Source organism: Malaclemys terrapin, chromosome 6 (genome assembly GCF_027887155.1).
Source record: "Malaclemys terrapin pileata isolate rMalTer1 chromosome 6, rMalTer1.hap1, whole genome shotgun sequence".
NCBI classification, from domain to species: domain Eukaryota; kingdom Metazoa; phylum Chordata; order Testudines; family Emydidae; genus Malaclemys; species Malaclemys terrapin.
This window is the reverse complement of record NC_071510.1, coordinates 69,869,990-69,891,265: the sequence shown is the minus strand read 5'-3', so window position 1 is coordinate 69,891,265 and position 21,276 is coordinate 69,869,990. Positions and strand designations below refer to the sequence as shown.

The 21,276-nt window shown below is 40.7% G+C and overlaps 1 protein-coding gene across 12 annotated transcripts in view; it reads left to right on the top strand.

Annotated features, from left to right (window-relative positions):
* PPIP5K2 (diphosphoinositol pentakisphosphate kinase 2) overlaps window positions 1–21,276 on the top strand; it is a 90,381-nt gene that overhangs the window by 32,439 nt on the left and 36,666 nt on the right. For all 12 annotated transcript variants that reach the window (XM_054032168.1, XM_054032167.1, XM_054032170.1 and 9 more), the window contains 10 exons: window positions 5,380–5,481; window positions 6,050–6,136; window positions 7,581–7,656; window positions 7,751–7,860; window positions 9,863–9,948; window positions 10,664–10,789; window positions 10,903–11,024; window positions 12,278–12,460; window positions 18,564–18,705; window positions 20,473–20,696. In XM_054032168.1, coding sequence (XP_053888143.1) covers window positions 5,380–5,481; window positions 6,050–6,136; window positions 7,581–7,656; window positions 7,751–7,860; window positions 9,863–9,948; window positions 10,664–10,789; window positions 10,903–11,024; window positions 12,278–12,460; window positions 18,564–18,705; window positions 20,473–20,696 — 1,258 coding nt within the window. The remainder of the gene's footprint in view (window positions 1–5,379; window positions 5,482–6,049; window positions 6,137–7,580; window positions 7,657–7,750; window positions 7,861–9,862; window positions 9,949–10,663; window positions 10,790–10,902; window positions 11,025–12,277; window positions 12,461–18,563; window positions 18,706–20,472; window positions 20,697–21,276) is intronic.

Here is a 21,276-nt window from a genome sequence, read left to right as displayed (position 1 = left end):
AAAAGTGACTATTGCAGAATTCAAAATCAATCTGAGAACATCTTTGTTAGACAGAAAAATAAAGAAATATGCTAACTTGTTAAATTTGTTTAACGGATTAACTAACCCAGATAAAAAGTGCAAGTTAAGGTGTGCTGTACAGAGATTGGTTGAAAGCACAGCTTTGCACTGCCCTTGTCCGGGTGCGGCTTTGGGCCTGGCTGTTGTTGCCCACATTGTGTTGAGGCAGTCATCAGACTGCTGTAATTCATATTGGCTACAACAGCCCAAAGGGCTGAAAATTTAGACCAGGATTGGTGTGATATAGAAGGATCCTGACTGTGCCCTTCCCTTCCTTCAACCATGCCCCCTTTTCTCTGCTACCATGCCACTGATTTGTCACCCATAAACTAGGGTGATTCTGTGTTGGCCAGTTAAACTGTCTTTACAACAAGATTATACTAGTGGTGTAGTGCAAAAAGACCATATTACACTGAATCACCTGAGCTGAAAGGAGGGAAATAATTCCTGTTAGATAATAACAGTCTTGTTGCTTAGATTTAGTGGCAGGAATTCTGAAGATTCAAGTGCACTTCTCCAGTTTTACGCAGTCAACTTAGTCTAGATTCCTATCATGGTGCAAAGAGCTTTCATCTACATTTTTTCCTTATATTAAAAATAGCATTGTTATAGCAGAGCTAAATCAACAGCAGACTTGCACTAAGTTTGGGAAGTCTAGGAATCATTGTTCATAGATTGAGTTAAGTATCTAAGGCCTGGTCTACACTATGAGTTTAATTCGAATTTATCAGCGTTAAATCGAATTAGCCCTGCACCCGTCCACACAACGAAGCCATTTATTTCGAAAGGGCTCTTAAAATCGATTTCTGTACTCCTCCCCGACTAGGGGAGTAGTGCTGAAATCGATACTGCCATTTTGAATTAGGGTTAGTGTGACCGCAATTCGACAGTATTGACCTCCGGGAGCTAACCCACAGTGCACCATTGTGACCGCTCTGGACAGCAATCTGAACTCGGATGCACTGGCCAGGTAGACAGGAAAAGCCCTGCGAACTTTTGAATTTTATTTCCTGTTTGCCCAGCGTGGAGAGCACAGGTAACCATGTAGTCCGATAATTGAAAAAGAGCACCAGCATGGACCGTACGGGAGGTACTGGATCTGATCGCTATATGGGTAGAGGATTCAGTGCTAGCCGAACTACGTTCGAAAAGACGAAATGCCAAAACTTTTGAAAAAATCTCCAAGGGCATGATGGAGAGAGGCCACAATAGGGATTCAGATCAGTGCTGCATGAAAGTTAAGAAGCTCAGACAAGCCTATCAAAAAACAAAGGAGGCAAACGGTTGCTCCGGGTCAGAGCCACAGACATGCTGCTTCTATGCTGAGCTGCATGCAATTCTAGTGGGGGCAGCCACCACTACCCCACCTCTGACGGTGGATTCCGAGGCGGGGGTAATTTCAGCCACACCTGAGGATTCTGCGGATGGGGAAGAGGAGGAGGAGGACGACGAGCTTGCGGAGAGCACACAGCACTCCGTTTTCCCCAACAGCCAGGATCTTTTTCTCAGCCTGAGTGAAGTACCCTCCCAAGGCAGTATCCAAGACCATGACCCCATGGAAGGGACCTCAGGTGAGTTTTCCTTTTAAAATATAAAACATGGTTTAAAAGCAAGCGTTTTTTAATGATTAATTTGCCCTGAGGACTTGGAATGCATTCGCGGCCAGTACAGCTACTGGAAAAGTCTGTTAACGTGTCTGGGAATGGAGCGGAAATCCTCCAGGGACATCTCCATGAAGCTCTCCTGGAGGTACTCCAAAAGCCTTTCCACAAGGTTTCTGGACAGTGCAGCCTTATTCCGTCCTCCATGGTAGGACACTTGACCACGCCATGCTAGTAGCAAGTAATCTGGTATCATTGCCTGACAAAGCCTGGCAGCGTATGGTCCCGGTGTTTGCTGGCATTCAAGCAACATCCGTTCTTTATCTCGCTGTGTAATCCTCAGGAGAGTGATATTCATGGTAACCTGGTTGAAATACAGGAATTTAATTAAGGGGACAGAGGTGGCCCTTCCTACTGGGCTGTTTGCCTGTGGCTGAAAAGAAATCCTTCCCTGTAGTAAGCCAAGCGCCGGGGGTGGGATTGGTGCTGAGCTTTTCACGTGTGGCTAGCAGGGATCTTCCCTGATACCAGCCACGCGGTGGGGGGAGGGATAAAGCAATCATCCCAGAGAATTGGATTGGGGGTTGGGGGGTTAGGTTGTTTTCTGCTGCTGCAGGTTAACAGGAAAACCGCAGCACTCAACGGGCTTTGTTTGGTATGTGGGAAAGGAGTGCGCAGAAGGCGAAAGACAATGGCTTACCATGGCCGCATGCAAGCCGAATTCTGTTGCCCGGACCTGCATCTGTGATCTCTAACAGCAAAGCCACAGGCACTCAATATTAAGATGCGAAATGCGACCTTGCACAGAAATCACATGTGCTATGTAATGTGAATAGTGTTGTTCACCGTGAAAGAGTATAAGCATTGTTCTGTAAAATGCATCTTTTTAAATACTTCTCTCCCTTTTTCCCCTCCCCAGCTGCAAATTTTTCAAGCTTCCCTCCTCCGTCCCGAAGGCTATCTCAGATAAGGTGTCAGAAAAAGAGGACGCGAGACGAAATGTTCGAGGAAATCATGGAATCTACCCACAATGAAAGAGCTCATCTGAATGAGTGGAAGCACATGGTATCAAAGTACAGGAAAGATGCCAGTGAACGTGAGGACAGGAGGGACCAACGTGAGGACATGAGGGACCAATGTGAGGAGAGGAGAGAAGCTCGAGATGAGAGGTGGCGGCAGGAAGATGAAAAGAGGCAGGATGCAATGCTGGGGCTGCTGCGTGAGCAAACAGACATGCTCCGGCATCTGGTGGAGCTTCAGGAATGGCAGAAGGATCGCAGACTGCCGCTGCAGCCCCTGTATAACCACCCTCCCCCCTCACCATGTTCCATAGCCTCCTCACCCAGACGTGTAAGAACGTGGGGGAGAGGCTCCGTGCACCCTCCCATTCCACTCCAGTGGACAGCCCAAGCAAAAGGCTGTCATTATTTTAACCTTTTTTTAGTGGCCTTTTCCTTCCCTCCGATCCTCCTCCCAAACCCCACCTGGGCTACCTTGTCAGTTCTCTCCCTCTTTTTATTATCAATTAATAAAGAATACATGATTTTTAAATGATAGTGACTTTATTTCCTTTGAAAGCAAGCTGTGATCAAAGGGGGAGGGTGGGTTGCTTACAGAGAATGAGTCAATAAAGGGGGGCGGGTTTTCATCAAGGAGAAACAAACAGAATTTTCAGACGGTAGCCCGGCCAGTCATGAAACTGGTTTTCAAAGCTTCTCTGACGCGTCGCGCTTCCTGGTGTGCTCTTCTAATCACCCTGGTGTCTGGCTGCGCGTAATCAGCAGCCAGGCGATTTGCCTCAGCCTCCCACCCCGCCATAAAGGTCTCCCCCTTACTTTCACAGAGATTGTGGAGCACACAGCAAGCAGCAATAACAATGGTGATATTGGTTTGGCTGAGGTCTGAGCAAGTCAGTAACATGCGCCAGCGACCTTTTAAACAGCCAAATGCACATTCTACCACCATTCGGCACTTGCTCAGCCTGTAGTTAAACAGCTCCTGACTACTGTCCAGGCTGCCTATATATGGTTTCATGAGCCATGGCATTAAGGGGTAGGCTGGGTCCCCAAGGATAACTATAGGCATTTCAACATCCCCAACGGTTATTTTCTGGTCCGGGAAATAAGTCCCTTGCTGCAGTCGTTTAAACGGAGTAGTGTTCCTGAAGACGCGAGCGTCATGAACCCTTCCCGGCCAGTCCACGTTGATGTTGGTGAAAGGTCCCTTGTGATCCACCAGTGCTTGCAGCACCATGGAAAAGTACCCCTTGCAGTTTATGTACTGGGTACCCTGGTGCTCTGGTGCCAAGATAGCGATATGGGTTCCATCTATCGCCCCACCACAGTTAGGGAATCCCATTGCAGCAAAGCCATCCACTATGACCTGCACATTTCCCAGAGTCACTACCTTTGGTAGCAGCAGCTCAGTGATTGCTTTGGCTACTTGCATGACAGCAGCCCCCACAGTAGATTTGCCCACTCCAAATTGATTCCTGACTGACTGGTAGCTGTCTGGCATTGCAAGCTTCCACAGGGCTATCGCCATTCACTTCTCAACTGTAAGGGCTGCTCTCATCTTGGTATTCTGGCGCTTCAGGGCAGGGGAAAGCAAGTCACAAAGTTCCATGAAAGTGCCCTTACGCATGCGAAAGTTTCGCAGCCACTGGGAATCATCCCACACCTGCAACACTATGCGGTCTCACCAGTCTGTGCTTGTTTCCCGAGCCCAGAATCGGCGTTCCACGGATAGAACCTGCCCCATCAACAACATGATCTCCAAAGCGCCGGGGCCTGCAGTTTGAGAGAATTCTGTGTCCATGTCCATGTCCTCATCACTCTTGTCGCTGCGCTGCCGTTGCCGCCTCCTCCTTGCCTCATTTTTCTGGTCCTGGCTCAGCATAAACTGCACGATAATGCGCGAGGTGTTTACAATGTTCATGACTGCTGTCTTGAGCTGAGCGGGCTCCATGCTTGCCGTGGTATGGCGTCTGCAGTGTTCACCCAGGAAAAAAGGCGCGAAACGGTTGCCTGCCGTTGCTTTCATGGAGGGAGGAGTGAGGCTGTACCCAGAACTACCTGCGACAATGTTTTTTGCACCATCAGGCACTGGGATCTCAACCCAGAATTCCAATGGGCGGGGGAGACTGCGGGAACTATGGGATATCTATGGGATAACTACCCACAATGCAACGCTCCAGAAATCAGTGCTAGCCCCAGTACATGGATGCACACCGCCGAATTAATGTGCTTAGTGTGGCCGCATACATTCGACTTTATACAACCTGTTTCCAAAATTCGAATTCTGTAAATTCGGATTAATCCCGTAGTGTAGACATACCCTAAGATACATTACACCATCCTTTAAAGTTCTCCAGATTAAAACCTGTATGAACAGTGATATATTCAAATTGGTGTATTTTAACATGACACTTACTAGAGTAGATCACAGGAAGCTCTTAAAAGAACTTATTATACCTACATTTTACAGATAATGTTAGATTGTCTTCTTTGTAGCTATTGTGACCAGACTTCAGTAGTTCAACATAATAGTACTTAAATATTTGAAAAATAAAAATACATCTGTAAGTGCCCATCCAGTGCTCAGTGTTTGTCTAATAAACTGTTGTTGATGAAAACAGAATATTTCATTTAAATAAATTAATATATACAGTATTTCAGCATTTTAATTTAGTCATAAATTTTTGTTTTTCCCCATTTAGAAATATCATAATGCGAGAACTTGCTCCACAATTTCAAATCCCATGGTCAATACCTTTGGAAGCTGAAGATATCCCTATTGTGCCAACCACATCTGGAACAATGTAAGAGAAAAGTATCTTTAGCTGAATTGTGCAAAGTCCTTACATAACCTTTCTGTGAATTTTCTCTTCTCCCAAGGTATATCAGCTTCAGCTAAGAACACTTGTTTTGTGTGATGAAAACAAGAAGTGAATTGCAATTGATGTTCCAGCAATCGAAGTTTTTTATCCTTAGTCAAGCTGAGTATAGAACAGCAGATTTTCAAGTGCAGTCTGTTCTAAAAATAGCTTGCTTTATTGCTAATCAATATTCTAGTGTCAATTTAACACACATTTTTCATAAACATGCTCTTTTACTAAATAAACCTCAAAAAGGATTTGTTTCAAAAACTATTTAAAATAGATATTCTGTAGTTAGCTAAGTTTTAAAACCAGTATTTATAGTAAATTACATTCTTGCATCATTTTCAGATAACTATGTTCTTGCATATCCTACAATCATTTCAATACTTAGTCAAGTATGTTTTTGTCGACTAAATAATTGTCTGTCTGACTCACACATTTAATAATATAAAAACCATGAGTGGTGTATAGAACTGGGAAATGTAACTTGACTTTTTTAAAATTTCAGGATGGAGTTGAGATGTGTTATAGCTGTAATACGTCATGGGGACCGTACACCAAAACAAAAAATGAAAATGGAAGTTAAACATCAGAAGTAAGTCTGAATTTGGGTAAAGACAAACCTTATTTACACGTGCAGTAGTGTGTAGGGTACATGAGCTACCCACTGCAGTGAGAGGCAGGCTGCATCCACATTCAGTGCAGTGTGTAGGTACACCTAGCAGTGAAAGGCTTCAATGGGGAAAGGCTCATTACTGGAGCCTTTCTTCCTGCTGCCTCCACCCTGCCAGAACCTTTCCCTATTTCTGGAGTCTTTCATTGCAGTGGTGAAAAGCTCCAGCAGTGGGACACTGCACTGCTAGAAATAGTATTGTAGATGTGGGATGCACGGCATGGGTGAGTAGAGAGCCAAGTAGGATATATACCCTAGAGTTCGGGTATGTCGGGCATTCTACTAGCCTAAGCAGTGCCTCACCATTTGCACTGCTATGTATCCCTATACTAGCTGGGAATGCAGTGTTTGTTTGTTACGCACTGCCGTAAGTGTAGAGACAAATTAAGTTTGGTATTTAAGGCAAAATTCTTGCCTTGGATATGCGGGTTCAATTCAGTGGGAATTGCACATGCATAAGCACAAACAACATTTAAATCTTAATACTTCTTCCTGCATAACATCTCTAAGGTGCATCCCTTCATCTCTATCTACATAGCTAATTCACTTGCCCAGGCCTCAATCATCTCACATCTCCAGCAACTGTAATCTCCTCTCCAGCCTTGACAATGCAGTTTGTCTACTGCTGCTGCAAAGATCATTTTCCTGGCTCATTGCTTTGACTGCATCTCCCCTTAATTTCTGCTCTTTTTCTGGCTCTCCCTTTGCCATTGCGACAATTGCAAACTACTAGTCTCTGCTTTTAAGGCCTTCATAAACTATTGCTTACCGAGTTGTTTCTTGATACCTTTTTTCTCTTGCCTTATACTTGAAGTGTAAGCATTTTGGGAGGCTAAGGGACCCTCTTTGTTATGCATTTGTACAGTACCTAACACAGTGGGACCTTAATCTATGATTAGGTGTTACAGTAGTAAAAATATCATTTGAGGGCTAGATTCTGTGCTCAGATTTTAAGTGAAAGATTTGCTGTAAGTCTGCAGAGCCATATGTTTAGTATTTTATAATTAATAATGTTGTATTGGTTTTTTTGTTAAATTTTGAAGAGATATGTCTGTTTACTCAGGATTCTTCATATCTTTTGTGTAGTACCTGTATTTTTTCAGTCTTAGTAAGCTAACAGAAAAAGCTTTCTTATTTTGCAGTTGTGTTTAAGGCATGTGCTAGTGGGATGAGACCTCATAGAACAGAGAGGTTCATATCAGAACAAACTTTCTCATTATTCTGCGGTGTTCAAATTGGGGATTGATGAGGGAGGTTAGTCCCAGCTCTTCATTTTGCTTTAATTGAAAATCTTCCTGTTGCCTTAAAGTGTATTAGCTATCCTATTTATTAGATATCCTTTTAATCTGTATGTTTTCTCCTAAAGATTTTTTGATCTCTTCGAAAAATGTGATGGATATAAGTCAGGAAAACTAAAACTGAAGAAACCAAAACAGTTACAGGCAAGTCTATCTTGATTTTCTTTTTCTTGGTTCTATAATTGATGAATAATAGAATTCCTTGTTATATATAGTGGTTTCGTTTTTGTTTTTTTAGGAGGTGCTTGATATAGCAAGACAGCTCTTACTAGAACTTGGGCAAAACAATGACTCTGAAATTGAAGAAAGCAAAGCAAAACTTGAGCAGCTGAAGACTGTTTTGGAGATGTAAGGATCTAATTTTTAATCCTCACACCCGAACTGGCATAACTGTTGTTTTGATTTCATTAGCTTTCAAAACTAATTCCCTTACGTTAATTTATCAACTGACAATATAATGTATAACAGTACTAATCTGAATTTTTGAATACATTAAGAGGAAGGATGGTTTTGTGATTAAGACATTGCACTGGTAGTGAGGAGGTCTGGTTTTACTTCTTGTGTGACCTTGTACAAATCACTTAATCTAACCTGTTCCTCATCTGTATGATGGGGGAAAATACTTCCTTTGCCTTATCCTGTTATCCATGTTGTCTATATAAATTACCGTATATACTTGATCATAAGTCGGTTCGTTTATAAGCTGATCCCCCCCCCCCGCAAGATGGATAAGTAAAAACGGAAATTTTTTATAACCCGTTCATAAGCCAACCCTATAATTCAGGGGTCCCGGGCCATAACTTTGGCTCCCGGGCCATCAGGATAAGCCGCTGGTGGTTTGAGATGTTTGTTTCCCTTGAGCGTCCACAGGCATGGAGTTAAACCTAAGTAAACAAAGTGTCCCGGCGCGCCAGCTGCTTACCCTGATGGGCCGGGACAGCAACTGGTGGGGAAATTTTTTGCGGGGGAGAGGCTGGGAGTCAGGGGAGTAACCTCTGTGACCACCCCCCACATGACCCCACCCCTAGCCCGGGACCCCCACACTCTCCCCATCCCATCCCTTCCCATCTTATCTGGGGAGGGCCAGTGGAGGATGTCTCTGACCTGGTTGGAGCTGCTCCGGCAAGCTGGGTAGCATGGCCGCAGCCTGCGGGCCAGACCAGGCGGCGCAGCCGCAGCATGTTCCAGCGGGCTGGGCCGGGTGGCGTGACCGCAGCGTGCTCCGATGCCTGGGCGGTGCGGCCACAACCTGCTCTGGGGGGTGGGGCCGAGCGGCACGGCTGCAGCCTGCCAGCCCTGGAGCTGCAGCTGCTTTGGAGGCTGGGGGAAGAGCAGCGTGGACAGAAGTGGAGAGACTCTGGCCCCGCCTCTTCCCTTCTGTCTTTGCTGGCTGTGCTGCGTCTCCTTGCTCCCTCTGTTGGCGGGAGGGGCTGTGTCCCACCTCTTCCTCTCTATACATGTTCATAAGCCGACCCTCCCCTCCCCGTCTCTGGAGCTTCCCTTTTTTACTAAAAAAAATTCGGCTTATGAACGAATATATACGGTATAATCTTTTGGGGGCAGTGTCTGACTCTTGTTATGTGTTTGTACAGTGTCTTACACAATAGAGTCGTAACCTCAGTTGGCATGTGTAGGCACTACTGTAATACAAATGGTAATTTGTGGTGTGAATACTCCCTGTATTACAGAGAGTTCAAAAAAAGAGTTGTTGTAATTGAATGAAAGATCTTGTTCTCAGTAACCCACACATAGTACGAAAACTCATTTTAAACTTTAAATAATTTTTAGTATCTCATTATGTATTTAAGGTATGGCAGTGTCCAACTAACAGTTAGTGCTGAAATTGATATTAAATATTAACTAGATAGTAATAATTGTTTCTAGATCGTTAACTTGCCCTATAATATATTGTGATAAAAGCTTGTTACACTTGGAAGTGTTATGAATCCCATTTTGGGGCTTCATTGGATAACAAATAGTGGCTATCAGTATGTGACAGATCAGATCTGGATACTGATAGCCATAAGCATGTATGGTACGAAAGTGGAAGAAATTAATCATGCAGCTGGAGAGTGTGGATGGATGGGAGTGTTTATTTCTGGTGAGAGAGACATGAAGTTTCTTGGGCAATGTGATGAAAAGAAGCAGTGGACAGTATTTAATATAGCAGCTGCTACATGGTGATGACCATTTAAGTATTCATTCAATATTTTATTTAATTTGACAAATCAGCAAAAATGGGCAGGTTAGTAAGATTCAAAGAATTATGATGTCCCTAATTGATAGAGGGGTATGATAGTATTGAATATATATTGGAAAATCTGTCAGTTTATTTTTCCCCTCACTTTAGGTATGGGCATTTTTCTGGCATAAATCGCAAAGTCCAGTTAACCTATCTCCCTCATGGCTGCCAGAAAACTTCTAGTGAAGAAGAAGGTATAGTATAACCAATACATACTCTCTTACATAGTATGTAGAACTTAACATAAGTAGGGGGGTAATTGTTTAATGTGGTTTTAAATAAAACAAGGACTTGTATTCTAGCCAAGTATTCAGCAACATTTTGTTTTGTGATGATATACTGTGATTAGCAATTTCTAAGCTGCTGAGTTTCTATTAGTAAGGTTAAGATATACTTTGCATTTTAATATTGCTTCCTAGGTAACAAAAATATGGAGGGAATAAATTTTATAAACTGTTCACCAAAGATGATGTCCTCTAGAAAAAATTAGGTTTTCCGTACATCTCCTAGTACTCTTATTGTATGTTTTAGCCTTTTTTGTATGAAAGGAATAACGTCTAGGTATTTAAAATCCAATACCTGTGAATTTCCTGACTGCTGATTAGTTTTGTGCTTATTTTCACTTACTTTGTTTTCACTGTAATACGAGTTTCAGTTGTTTTAAAAGTACCTAAACTATGGGTATCTTCAGAGTTAAATGTTAGCTTTCACTGAACTAGATGGGTATTTCTCTATTAGAATAACAAGAGACTCAAACACTGAAGTCACTTTCCTGAAGCACATAAACCTCAATGTATCACTTCCAGTATCACTTTAATATTAATTTAATGATAATTCTTTAATAGTCATTAAATAAACATTTGCATTTGTTGGTACACTATTTTAAGTGATCTGTCTGCATATAATTAGATAACAGAAGAGATGAACCATCCCTACTTCTGGTTCTGAAATGGGGAGGAGAACTGACCCCTGCAGGCAGGGTCCAGGCAGAGGAGCTAGGGAGAGCTTTCAGATGCATGTACCCAGGTGGACAAGGTAATTTTCTTGTACTATATGGTATAAATTAGTCTTTTAAATATACATAAAAATAAAATACATGCACACATATACAAAGAGTCTCTGAAGAAGAATATCTGTTTGTTTGGTAGGAGATTATGCTGGATTTCCTGGATGTGGTTTGCTTAGATTACATAGTACTTATCGACATGATCTGAAAATCTATGCTTCTGATGAGGGACGAGTTCAGATGACTGCAGCAGCTTTTGCAAAGGTACTGTGTGAAATTGTATTTTCAACAAAGAAACCTGAACGTCTCAACAAGAATCCTGTCTGTGTTCTCTAGCAAGTTAGGGGAAATGCAGAGTTTTATTGCAGCCTGTGTAAAAAAAATTCAACTTTTCTTTTTGTTAGAGTGCATTTAGTGCTCATGAAAGGAGATCCAAATTGACATCTCTTGCATTTGAAGCCTTCCAAGCATCAGAAGACGTACAGCATGGGAAGCTGCAGTACAAGTTTTTATTTATGTAGCCGCAGCAGTGTGCATCAATCCTTTCCAATAGACCACTTTTGAGGGTGAAAAGGATATTTTAGTCTCCATGTCCATTTAATTATTTATCTAAAAGTTCCAACAAACTATGACAAATTGTGGGCATGATGGGTGAAATAGACATCTTTTAGGAACTGAACTGAGGTCTCAAGTTCACTTTAGATAGGTGACATGCAGCTGACAGCAAATTACACATAGAGGACTGGATTGCTTTTGTGCTTTGATACCACCAGAGATGTAAAATCCATATAACATAATTTCATTTTCTTTTTAATATAAGATATTACAAGATGGTATAAACATTTTTACTACAGTAATATCCTTTTGTAAGATTGTTAGAGCAGAAACATCTTAACATTTAGTTGATCTCAAAATAATTACTAACTGGTGAGATATGGTGGCGAACTGACAAAAGAAATGCTCTTAATCATTATGCTGTTCAATTATGCATATAGTAATTTTGTTGTGCTGTAAAAATTCTAGGGTGCTGATGTAAAATTTAAAAAAAACTGTTCCATAGCCCTGAACAATGTGAACTTTTAGACACAATCTGTGAAAAATGCAATCTTCAGAACTTCCATGTAGAATTATAAGCTTTTTTGACCAAACTTTCACAATACTTTACCTGTCTTCATATCAGACAAACTTCACAGCCCTCTGATCACAGCCCAGAAGCTCTGTACCTGCTTAAGTTTTCCACTCATTCCCCTTGTAGCAGAAGTTCGATTGTTTATTCCCCTCTCCAAGAAGAGGGATATATCAGGTATCCTAAACTTATGTGAGAGCGCACATACAGTAAGCTGTTACATAAAGCTTTCATTGAGTGAGTGAATTTTGGTAATCACAACATTTGAGACACTGGCAAGTTATTTGAACAATATAATGTAGAGTTTACATTAACATCTTGGTTTAGAAATAGATGCATTACTACATTTTTATCTTTGTTCATTTCTGAATAACTGTATTGTTCTTTCCAGGGATTACTGGCTTTAGAAGGAGAGCTCACTCCTATTCTTGTCCAGATGGTGAAAAGTGCTAATATGAATGGTCTGTTGGATAGTGACAGTGACTCTTTAAGCAGCTGCCAGCATCGTGTTAAAGCAAGGCTCCATGAAATACTCCAGAGGGACAGAGAATTTATGCCTGAAGACTATGAAAAGGTTAGAAGATATTAGAGAAATTATTTCCAACATAAGTTTATTAAGTTTACCACAACTCAGATTTCACACAAGCATTCCTTTATTAGTTCAAGGTCCACTTGCTGTTGGTTATATCCAAAATACCAATACAAGCATATACACGTTTTATATCCTAGCAACCATACAGTTACACACATTGGTCAAATATTCACAACAGGATCTTGCTTGGGAGATACCTTCCCATCCTGGCATGACTCCAGAAGGGTTAGGAAAAGCTCTGACAAAGAAATCCCTAAAATCCTTGCCTTTTTATACACTATAATAAACAAGTGATGTCATTGCTGGTTATAAGACCTTAGCTAAAGCCAGAGAAGGCCATTTTAGGTCTGTACCCTACACTTTTGCATGGTGTAGACAAACTTAATGGTTGGTCTCCCTTTTCAAAGTTATCTTCTTTCCTTCTTTTGCCATATTTCTTCCCAAATTCAGGACTAAGTATTTCTTTGTAAACAAACCATATATAACCAATTATTTATTGCACCTGGTGCCCAATTAATCAGACTAAAGAAAACATGGTTACCTCAACCCAAATCTGAAATAAAATAACACTGTGGTTTCAACGGTCACTACAAATTTAACACAAACAATGCTTCTTTTTCATAATTTAATTCTGTTTAGTCATATACTTTGGGCCTATTGCTCTTGCTAATATCAAACTCAGTTTAAGACCAGAGTTCACTTGGGCTCAATGTAGGCTTATCTTCCTACAAGACAGTTACCAGGATTAGTTTTCTATGAAGCAAAATAAATAAAATTTTGTCTTGATCCTAATATTTGGTTAAAAGTAATTAGTTTTTATTAGGGTTGTTAATTAATCGCAGTTAACTTTAGCGATTAACGCAAAACAAATTAACTAGATTAAAAAATATAGTTGCAATTAATCACAGTTTTAAACGCATTGTTAAACAATACTACAATAGCAATTTAAATTTATTATAAATATTTTGGATGTTTTTCTACATTTTCAAATATATTGATTTCAATAACACAGAATACAAAGTGTACAGTTCTCACTTTATATTATTATTTTTATTACAAATATTTGCACTGTAGAAAAAGATAAACAAAAGAAATAGTATTTCAGTTCACCTTAAAGCAGTCCACTGAGTCCTACTTCTCATTTAGCCAATTGCTAAGACAAACAAGTTTGTTTACATGTATGGGAGATACTGCTGCCCGCTTCTCATTTACAGTGTCACCTGAAAGTGAGAACAGGCATTTGCATGGCACTGTTGTAGCCAGAGTTGCAAGGTATTTGTATGCCAGGTATGCTAAACATTCATATGCCCCTTCATGCTTCAACTTGTAGGCTCTAAAGTTTTACATTATTATGGTTTTGAGTGCAGTTAGGTATAAAAAAAAATTCTTCATTTGTAAGTTGCACTTTCACAATAGAGATTGCACTACAGTACTTATATGAGGTGAATTGAAAAATACTATTTTTTTTACAGTGCTAACAGTGTTATTAAAACTGCGATTAATCATGACTATTTTTTTAATCTCGTGATTCATTGCATTTTTTAAAATCATTTGACAGACCTAGTTTTTATCCCATTGATTTTAGAAACTATCTTGTATACTTGTTGCTAACGTCTTGTGCGAAGAAAGAGACTGGCAAATAGCAGTGGCTGTGTGGGAAGTTGATGGTCAGTCATCTAATACTTTGTCACATAGAGCTATATTAGTCCCACAACAGGAACAGATACACTTTTGGGTATGATTGTGAACACGTGTTTGGGGAACAAAACAACAAACCTTCCTTATTGTTCCATAAGCAAGATTTCAACCTGTTCCACACTATACTGCCTTTGTGTGTAACCATTTGTACTCTGCTTCTTTAGTAGTAATATTGAGGTGACAATGTGCGTTCAAAAAGCTACTATATATCTGTTATAAAGGTATGCCATTACTGATTTTTTTACAGAACACTATTCTGGTCCTGGGAATTCTAAAGTGCGCTATATCTAAGCTGTTACTTTCTAACCAGTGAAGATAAAAGAAATGTTCCATTACTATACTAAGACATTGTACTGTAATGCAGGTTACATCAGGTTGTACAAATTAAAAGGAAGTGATCACTCCTGGTTCTACACACTAAGAATATTTCATCATGATTAGATAAGCATGTTTACCAAGAACTGTCTTCACTGTTGTCTAGAGAAACAAATGGAAACTTGCTAATGTTCAGAATAATATTGAAGTCGGGGCTGCCATTAGATATGAGGCATAGAGATCAAAGCAGTGGGAGATTAGTCTACTAAGTGGTTCTCAAACTGTGGGTCGGGACCCCAAAGTGGGTTGCAACCCCTTTTTAATGGGGTCAACAGAGCTGTCGTTAAACTTGCTGGGGCTCAGGGCTGACGCCAAAGTCCAAGCTCCACCACCGAGGGCAGAAATCCTCAAGCTTTGGAACCCCTCAGAGCGGGAGAGCTCAGGCTTCAGTCACCTTCCTGGGGTCTTCTAGTCATTTTTGTTGTCAGAAGGGGGTTGCCGTGTAATGAATTTTGAGAACCCCTGGTCTACATATTTCTGTCACTATTGTATATGTTAGCTGTGATCCAGGGTGCCTGGGGTAGCCCTCACTGAAAATGCCAACTTCAGGGCAAGCTTCAAAAAGGAGAGCAAATTCTCCCAAAACTGGTGGTTAAAACTGAAGTTAGACTCACCAGCCAGTCACAAACTGTGCTTCTGATCCCCCACATTGGTTATCAAGAAGCTGAAAAAAGAAATCACACAGCCCCCTTTATTGCATTCCTGTTCTCTGGCTCCCAATCAGCAGATAAGTCCCATACAGTAAGAAATTATTTGAAACTCTGCTCACTATACAAAATGTTCTTCTGACCCCAAGGGTCCAGCCACATTGCCAGATCAATATTAGTTTGACTCTTACCCAAAAATATTATGCTGCCAGTAGGGTTGCCAACCCTCCAGGATTGGCCTGGAGTCTCCCAGAATTGGCATCGGTCTCCTGGTGACTATTGAAAGCAATCTGGGAGATTTTAATAGGATATTTTAAGAAAACGATATTGCCATGTTCGGGGGGGGGGGGGGGGGGGAAATCTCCTGGAATAGCTTCAAACAAAGTTGGCAACCCTAGCTGCCAGCCAGTCCTTTAGTATCTAAAACTAAAGGTTTATTATAAAAGAAGAAAAGAACAAGAAGAGGGCTGTTGAATGGTCAAGCAATCAAATACATATATAAGACTTCAGAGCCCATATATTGGGCTTGTAGCAATATTGGTGAGTTTGCTGGCTTGAAAGTCCCTCTGGAACACATCCAAAGCTCGGATGGTTCATTCAGTCCTTTGTTCAAAGCTTCAGTTTGTAGAGAAGTTGCTGCAGAGGTAAGAAGTAGGATTGAAGACAAAATGGAGATGATGCCTCTGCCTTTTTATATCCTTCGCATGTGGCCTGTACTTCCTTTGTCCCAAACACAAGCTTTACAGCACATGACATGGAAAAATCTTAGAGTTCTCTGTCCACAGGCATGCCCCTACATGTCTTGCTGACTTTCATAAGGTGTAGCTGTTGCCTTTCAATGGGTTAATTGTATAGCTGATTGCCTTGGATAGGCCAACAAGCAGGCTGGTTAGTGCTGATGCCAGTCTGTCTGGGGGTGTCACCCAGAAGCACAGCACAAGTTTGAAATACAGATATATCAACACACATTTGTAATTCATGATACAAAGATGATACAAACATATAAACAAGATTATCGTACTTGTGAAAACATAACATTTTCACTGATTCCTTACACAACATATCTGGTAAGATTCCTTGCAATTTTATAATATTGGTAATAATATTAAGTGTCTCACATAATCCATACAGTGTCACATTAACATTAAGTTCAACAGTTCTATTTGAAAATTGAGTAATTAGATGGCATTTGAGTGTTTTGATGTAATGTTAATTCAGTCTAGTTTGAAGAGCAGCAGCAACTACTGAACTTTGGTCTTTTAGATAAGAATCATGGTATACGACTGACTTTTCGTTTTTGAATTTTAAGTTGATGGTGTCTGTGTTAATTTTAGCTATTTTCAGAACCCCACATGTCTTGTCCCTCCAATTTTTGTTTCTCCAAAGACCTGCCCTTGCTGAATTACTGTGTCATAAAGAGGGGGCACAGAGTGCCTAATGTCAACAGAGTAGGTAGAGGTAGATGTTTTCTGTAACAGCAGTAGCTCCCTCATAGGTTATGGGGAAGAAAGGGGAAGCTGGAAGCACATAGAGGTTCATTACCCCAAGAATCGAGCATTCTGGTAAGGAAACTTTTTTGCTCATTGTGTTATCACGTGCACATGCTTGAGTAGTACTGCCAATGACCTCAATGGGATTTTTCTCCTCCATCCTTAAAATTTCTCATGGAGTCCAGGGATTATTTTATCTCGAGCATGAGTGCTAAACATTCTTGGTGCGGCACCACAGAGGCATCACTTTGTCCTTTCTTTCATGGTGGCAAATAGAGTGACAGAGGGCCAGAAAGAGCGGGTATTCAGATAGCATAAAGAGAGAAGAATAGTGAACTGCCGGGTGAGGAGGAGATTGAGCCTGACCCATTCTGAATGAGAGATTCAGGGCAAACACCATCATATTATATATCCTTATATCCAACCCTCCACCGGGTAGTTCAGTACTGAGTAGGTGTTCCACTGAGTACTTTTCTGTCCTGCACCCATCTGTTCCTACCTTTTTTGGGGAGGGGTTACTTATCCCTCTGACCTCCAGGCTGTCTCAGATTCTTTGAGAGCACAGGTACTCCTGCCTTGCCACCACATGCCCATGTTCTCTTGTTAATTGGAGGAGAGTGTTTCATCTCCTGGCTTCCCACATTTGCTCCAAAAGTTTGGAGGGTGAGAGCAGAGGGGATCCGCTTCCCCTACCTTCTTATCCTCATTGCAATTAGATTACTGCTGTTTGTAGTATCTAATAGGCTATTGTAAGGCAGTATGTGCTTCCTCCAGATGCTGTTGCTACTTCTAGGACTGCTCTCTGCTTATGTGGGGGAAAGATCTGAACAGGGAGCTGGATTTCTGTCTGAAAAAAGGGAAAAGGTTCTGCAGGTCTCCTAAAATGTGAAATTACATGTTTAAATATTATGATTGACCACTCTCTTACCCTGCACTTCACCTTTCTAAAAAGTGAAGTTAAATCAACAGCCATTCAGCAACACTCCAGTGTCTTATATAGCATTACTGGCTTACTTAATGGTGATCATGCTTGGCTCCTGAAGTTAACGATTGGTTCAGTTCTGGAGGATTTACTGTTGGTTCCTGCTAGTAACTTTTTTATGTTCTATCCTGAAAGAAATAAAATGTCTGTGCAGGAGCAGCCATGTATTGATTTTTAAAAAAAAAATCAGTTATTGTTAGAATCCAAATGTACCTGCTCCCTCCAATTAAGTTTTGTTCTGTAAAGTTTCCTTTCATGATGTATTAGGAGCATTTAGCCACAGTGTACCATTTGGATTTCTCTTTACAAAGCTTTTTAAAAAATCTTTGTTATTAAAAACAAAGTACAATAAATTATTAAATGTGCACAAAGTTGTGAACTTCCTCACTTTTCAGAATAAAATAATTAACATAAGTGGGGAAGTTTAATTCTATTCCTGACATCGCTGTGGTATTCCATACAGAATAGTTTACCCTCTAAGTATCTCATATAGCCTTAGCTTTTGGCATGTGGGTTAAGCTTTCTGCTCTTGATTTATATCAAAGTGTGTTAATTCTGACTTTAAGGAAGTCGTGGACTTTGTACTTTTATGCATATGTTGAGTCTGGAAATCTGAGAGTTGAGAGATGTGGAGGGGTTGGTTTTGTTAATTCATGCCATTAGGATTTCCTAGATACACCTCTACCCCGATATAACATGAATTCAGATATAACGCCGTAAAGTGGTGCTCCGGGGGGGCGGGGCTGCGCACTCCGGCGGATCAAAGCAAGTTCAGTGTAACGCTGTTTCACCTATAACGCAGTAAGATTTTTTTGGCTCCCAAGGACAGCGTTATATCGGGGTACAGGTGTATTTAGATATAACCAATATTTCTGTTTTATCTCATACTGCAGCTTACTCCATCTGGAAGCATCTCTCTGATGAAATCAATGAAGGTGATCAGAAATCCTGTGAGAACATGTGACAAGGTTTATTCCTTGATCCAGAGTTTGACTTCTCAAATCAGGCAGCGAATGGAAGATCCCAAGTCCGCGGGTAACTGAAATATTTTAAAATGTGTGTTTAATTTGACTTCTGTCCATTTGAGACCCCTAACTTTAATGGATACGCAGAAGGCAGGCACCCTTTCCTCGTTAGCTTCACTGTCTCACAGATTTTTGCTAATGATACATTCATACTGCTGAGCTTCAGTTCATCTGCAAATTTGACACCATCAGCTCAGGATTAAACAAAGACTGTGAATGGGTAGCCAACTACAAAAGCAGTTTCTCCTCCCTTGGTGTTCACACCTCAACTGCTAGAAGAGGGCGTCATCCTCCCTGATTGAACTAACCTCGTTATCTCTAGCCTGACTCACTCTTGCTTGCATATTTATACCTGCCTCTGGAAATTTCCACTACATGCATCCGAAGAAGTGGGTATTCACCCACGAAAGCTCATGCTCCAATGCGTCTATTATTCTAGTGGTGCCACAGGACTCATTGCTGCTTTTACAGATCCAGACTAACACGGCTACCCCTTTGATACTCAAATATGCTGCAAAACCATAAGTTTACAAAGAGGGTAGGCTGCTCTAAATGTAATTTAAGTGAAGATTTCCTTTGAATGTTAGTATCTTCATTAAAGCTTTAGTTTGCTCTACACTAAAAAAGGGCCATGATGAATAGAAATGTTCTATAAATTGTGTAGTATTAAAACAACTTCATTTTTTTAAATTGCATTTTATCTCTGTAGGACTTGTACTGATAGCTAGAATTGATGTTCTACCATTATTGATCCTTTTCCCCATCCAAACCTCTTGTCTGCAATTTGGGGCATCTGCCCTGGCTCCTGTCAGTCTCCTGGATCCCCATATTCCTATCTTCTGCACTTGGGATGTGTAAAGGAGTGGATGGGAAATAGGGGACACATCCCCAGAAAAAAATATTTTAATCTAAAATTTTAAAGAAGTCCCTGAGTACTTCTTAAAACCACACTGTATATGATTTATCATGCTACAATTCTGCCTGAAGACCTAACGATGTACTTGGAAAAGGGAGCTGGGGCTAGAGCAGACATGCTGCTGTCTTAGTTACCATGTAATAGTTCCATGCTACCCTGTTTCCCCGAAAATAAGACATCCTCCGAAAATAAGGCCTACTTACAGTTTTGCCTCTCGTTGTAATATAAGGCATCTCCCCGATAATAAGACCTCCCCGATAATAAGGCATCCACCGATAATAAGGCATTTTTCATTTCTGAAAAATAAGACATCCCCTGAAAATAAGACCTAGCGCATCTTTGGGAGCAAAAATTAATATAAGACACTGTCTTATTTTCAGGGAAACAGGGTAGTAGCAGTGAAAACTGAGAGTTCAAAAGTACCCATACACATAACTATTCCCCCTTTTTTGAGCCCTTCAGATAATGATTTCAAGTATCTTTGTAGTACACCTCTACCCCAATACAACGCTGTCCTCGGGAGCCAAAAAATCTTACCGTATTATATCGAACTTGCTTTGATCCGCCGGAGCATGCAGTGTCCCGTCTTGTCCCTCTTACCCCCCAGAGTGCTGCTTTACTGTATTGTATCCAAATTCGTGTTGTATCAGTTCGCATTATATCGGGGTAGAGGTGTAGTAGTCACAGCCCTCTGACCACTTTGTCTCAATGCATTTGTTATCTGGAGTGAGTTAACGTTGTTTTACCCTTAAAACACATTTTAAGACCATAATTTCAATAATACATTTAAATCAGTTTAACTTTTCTATTGGCTGATCAATCCTAAATAGTGAAATAAGAGTAAAATATTTTTCTGTCTAGATATTCAACTTTACCATAGTGAAACACTAGAGTTAATGCTGCGCAGGTGGGCCAAGCTGGAAAAGGACTTTAAAACAAAGAATGGAAGATATGACATCAGCAAAATCCCTGATATTTACGACTGTATAAAATATGATGTCCAACATAATGGATCCTTAAAATTAGAAAACACAATGGAATTATACAGGCTATCAAAGGCATTAGCTGACATTGTGATCCCTCAGGTAAGCACTTTACAACATTAATATGGCACCTTTAAAATAAAAATCTGTAAAAAATGCTTGCTGTCTCCTGTTTTTGGAAGGCTTCTGTATTTTGCAGTGACTAAAGGCTCCAAGATGACCTTCTGTTTACTGAAGAGATTGAATGTACAGATTAACTGGCCTCACAATAAATTAGTAGTTCATAGTCCATCAAATCTATTAAATGTAGAGTGAATTTTCTAGTATCTTGCATAAATGTGACTAGGTCTTAGTTCCCATTAGCCCAATGTGCTAAAACTAAGTGCCCCATAACGACTATTCTTTGCAGATTAAGGAGGGCAGTATAATTGGAGTAATCAAAGATGTCCCTATCTGAAGTTGGATTTTTTTGTCAGCCCTTTTGCTTCCTTCTCAGGCTGATTATAAGGGGCACAGTTAGTTTCAGTTAAATGATAATAGGCAAACTGGTAAAGAATTTAAACCAAAATGGAGCTTTCTACTGCTAAAATGCATTTTGGTTTTGGTTTTAAATATTATGCTAGCAGTTAAATACAGATTCCTTCTGTTATTTCTAACAAGACAGATGCTCATCAGGCAAAAA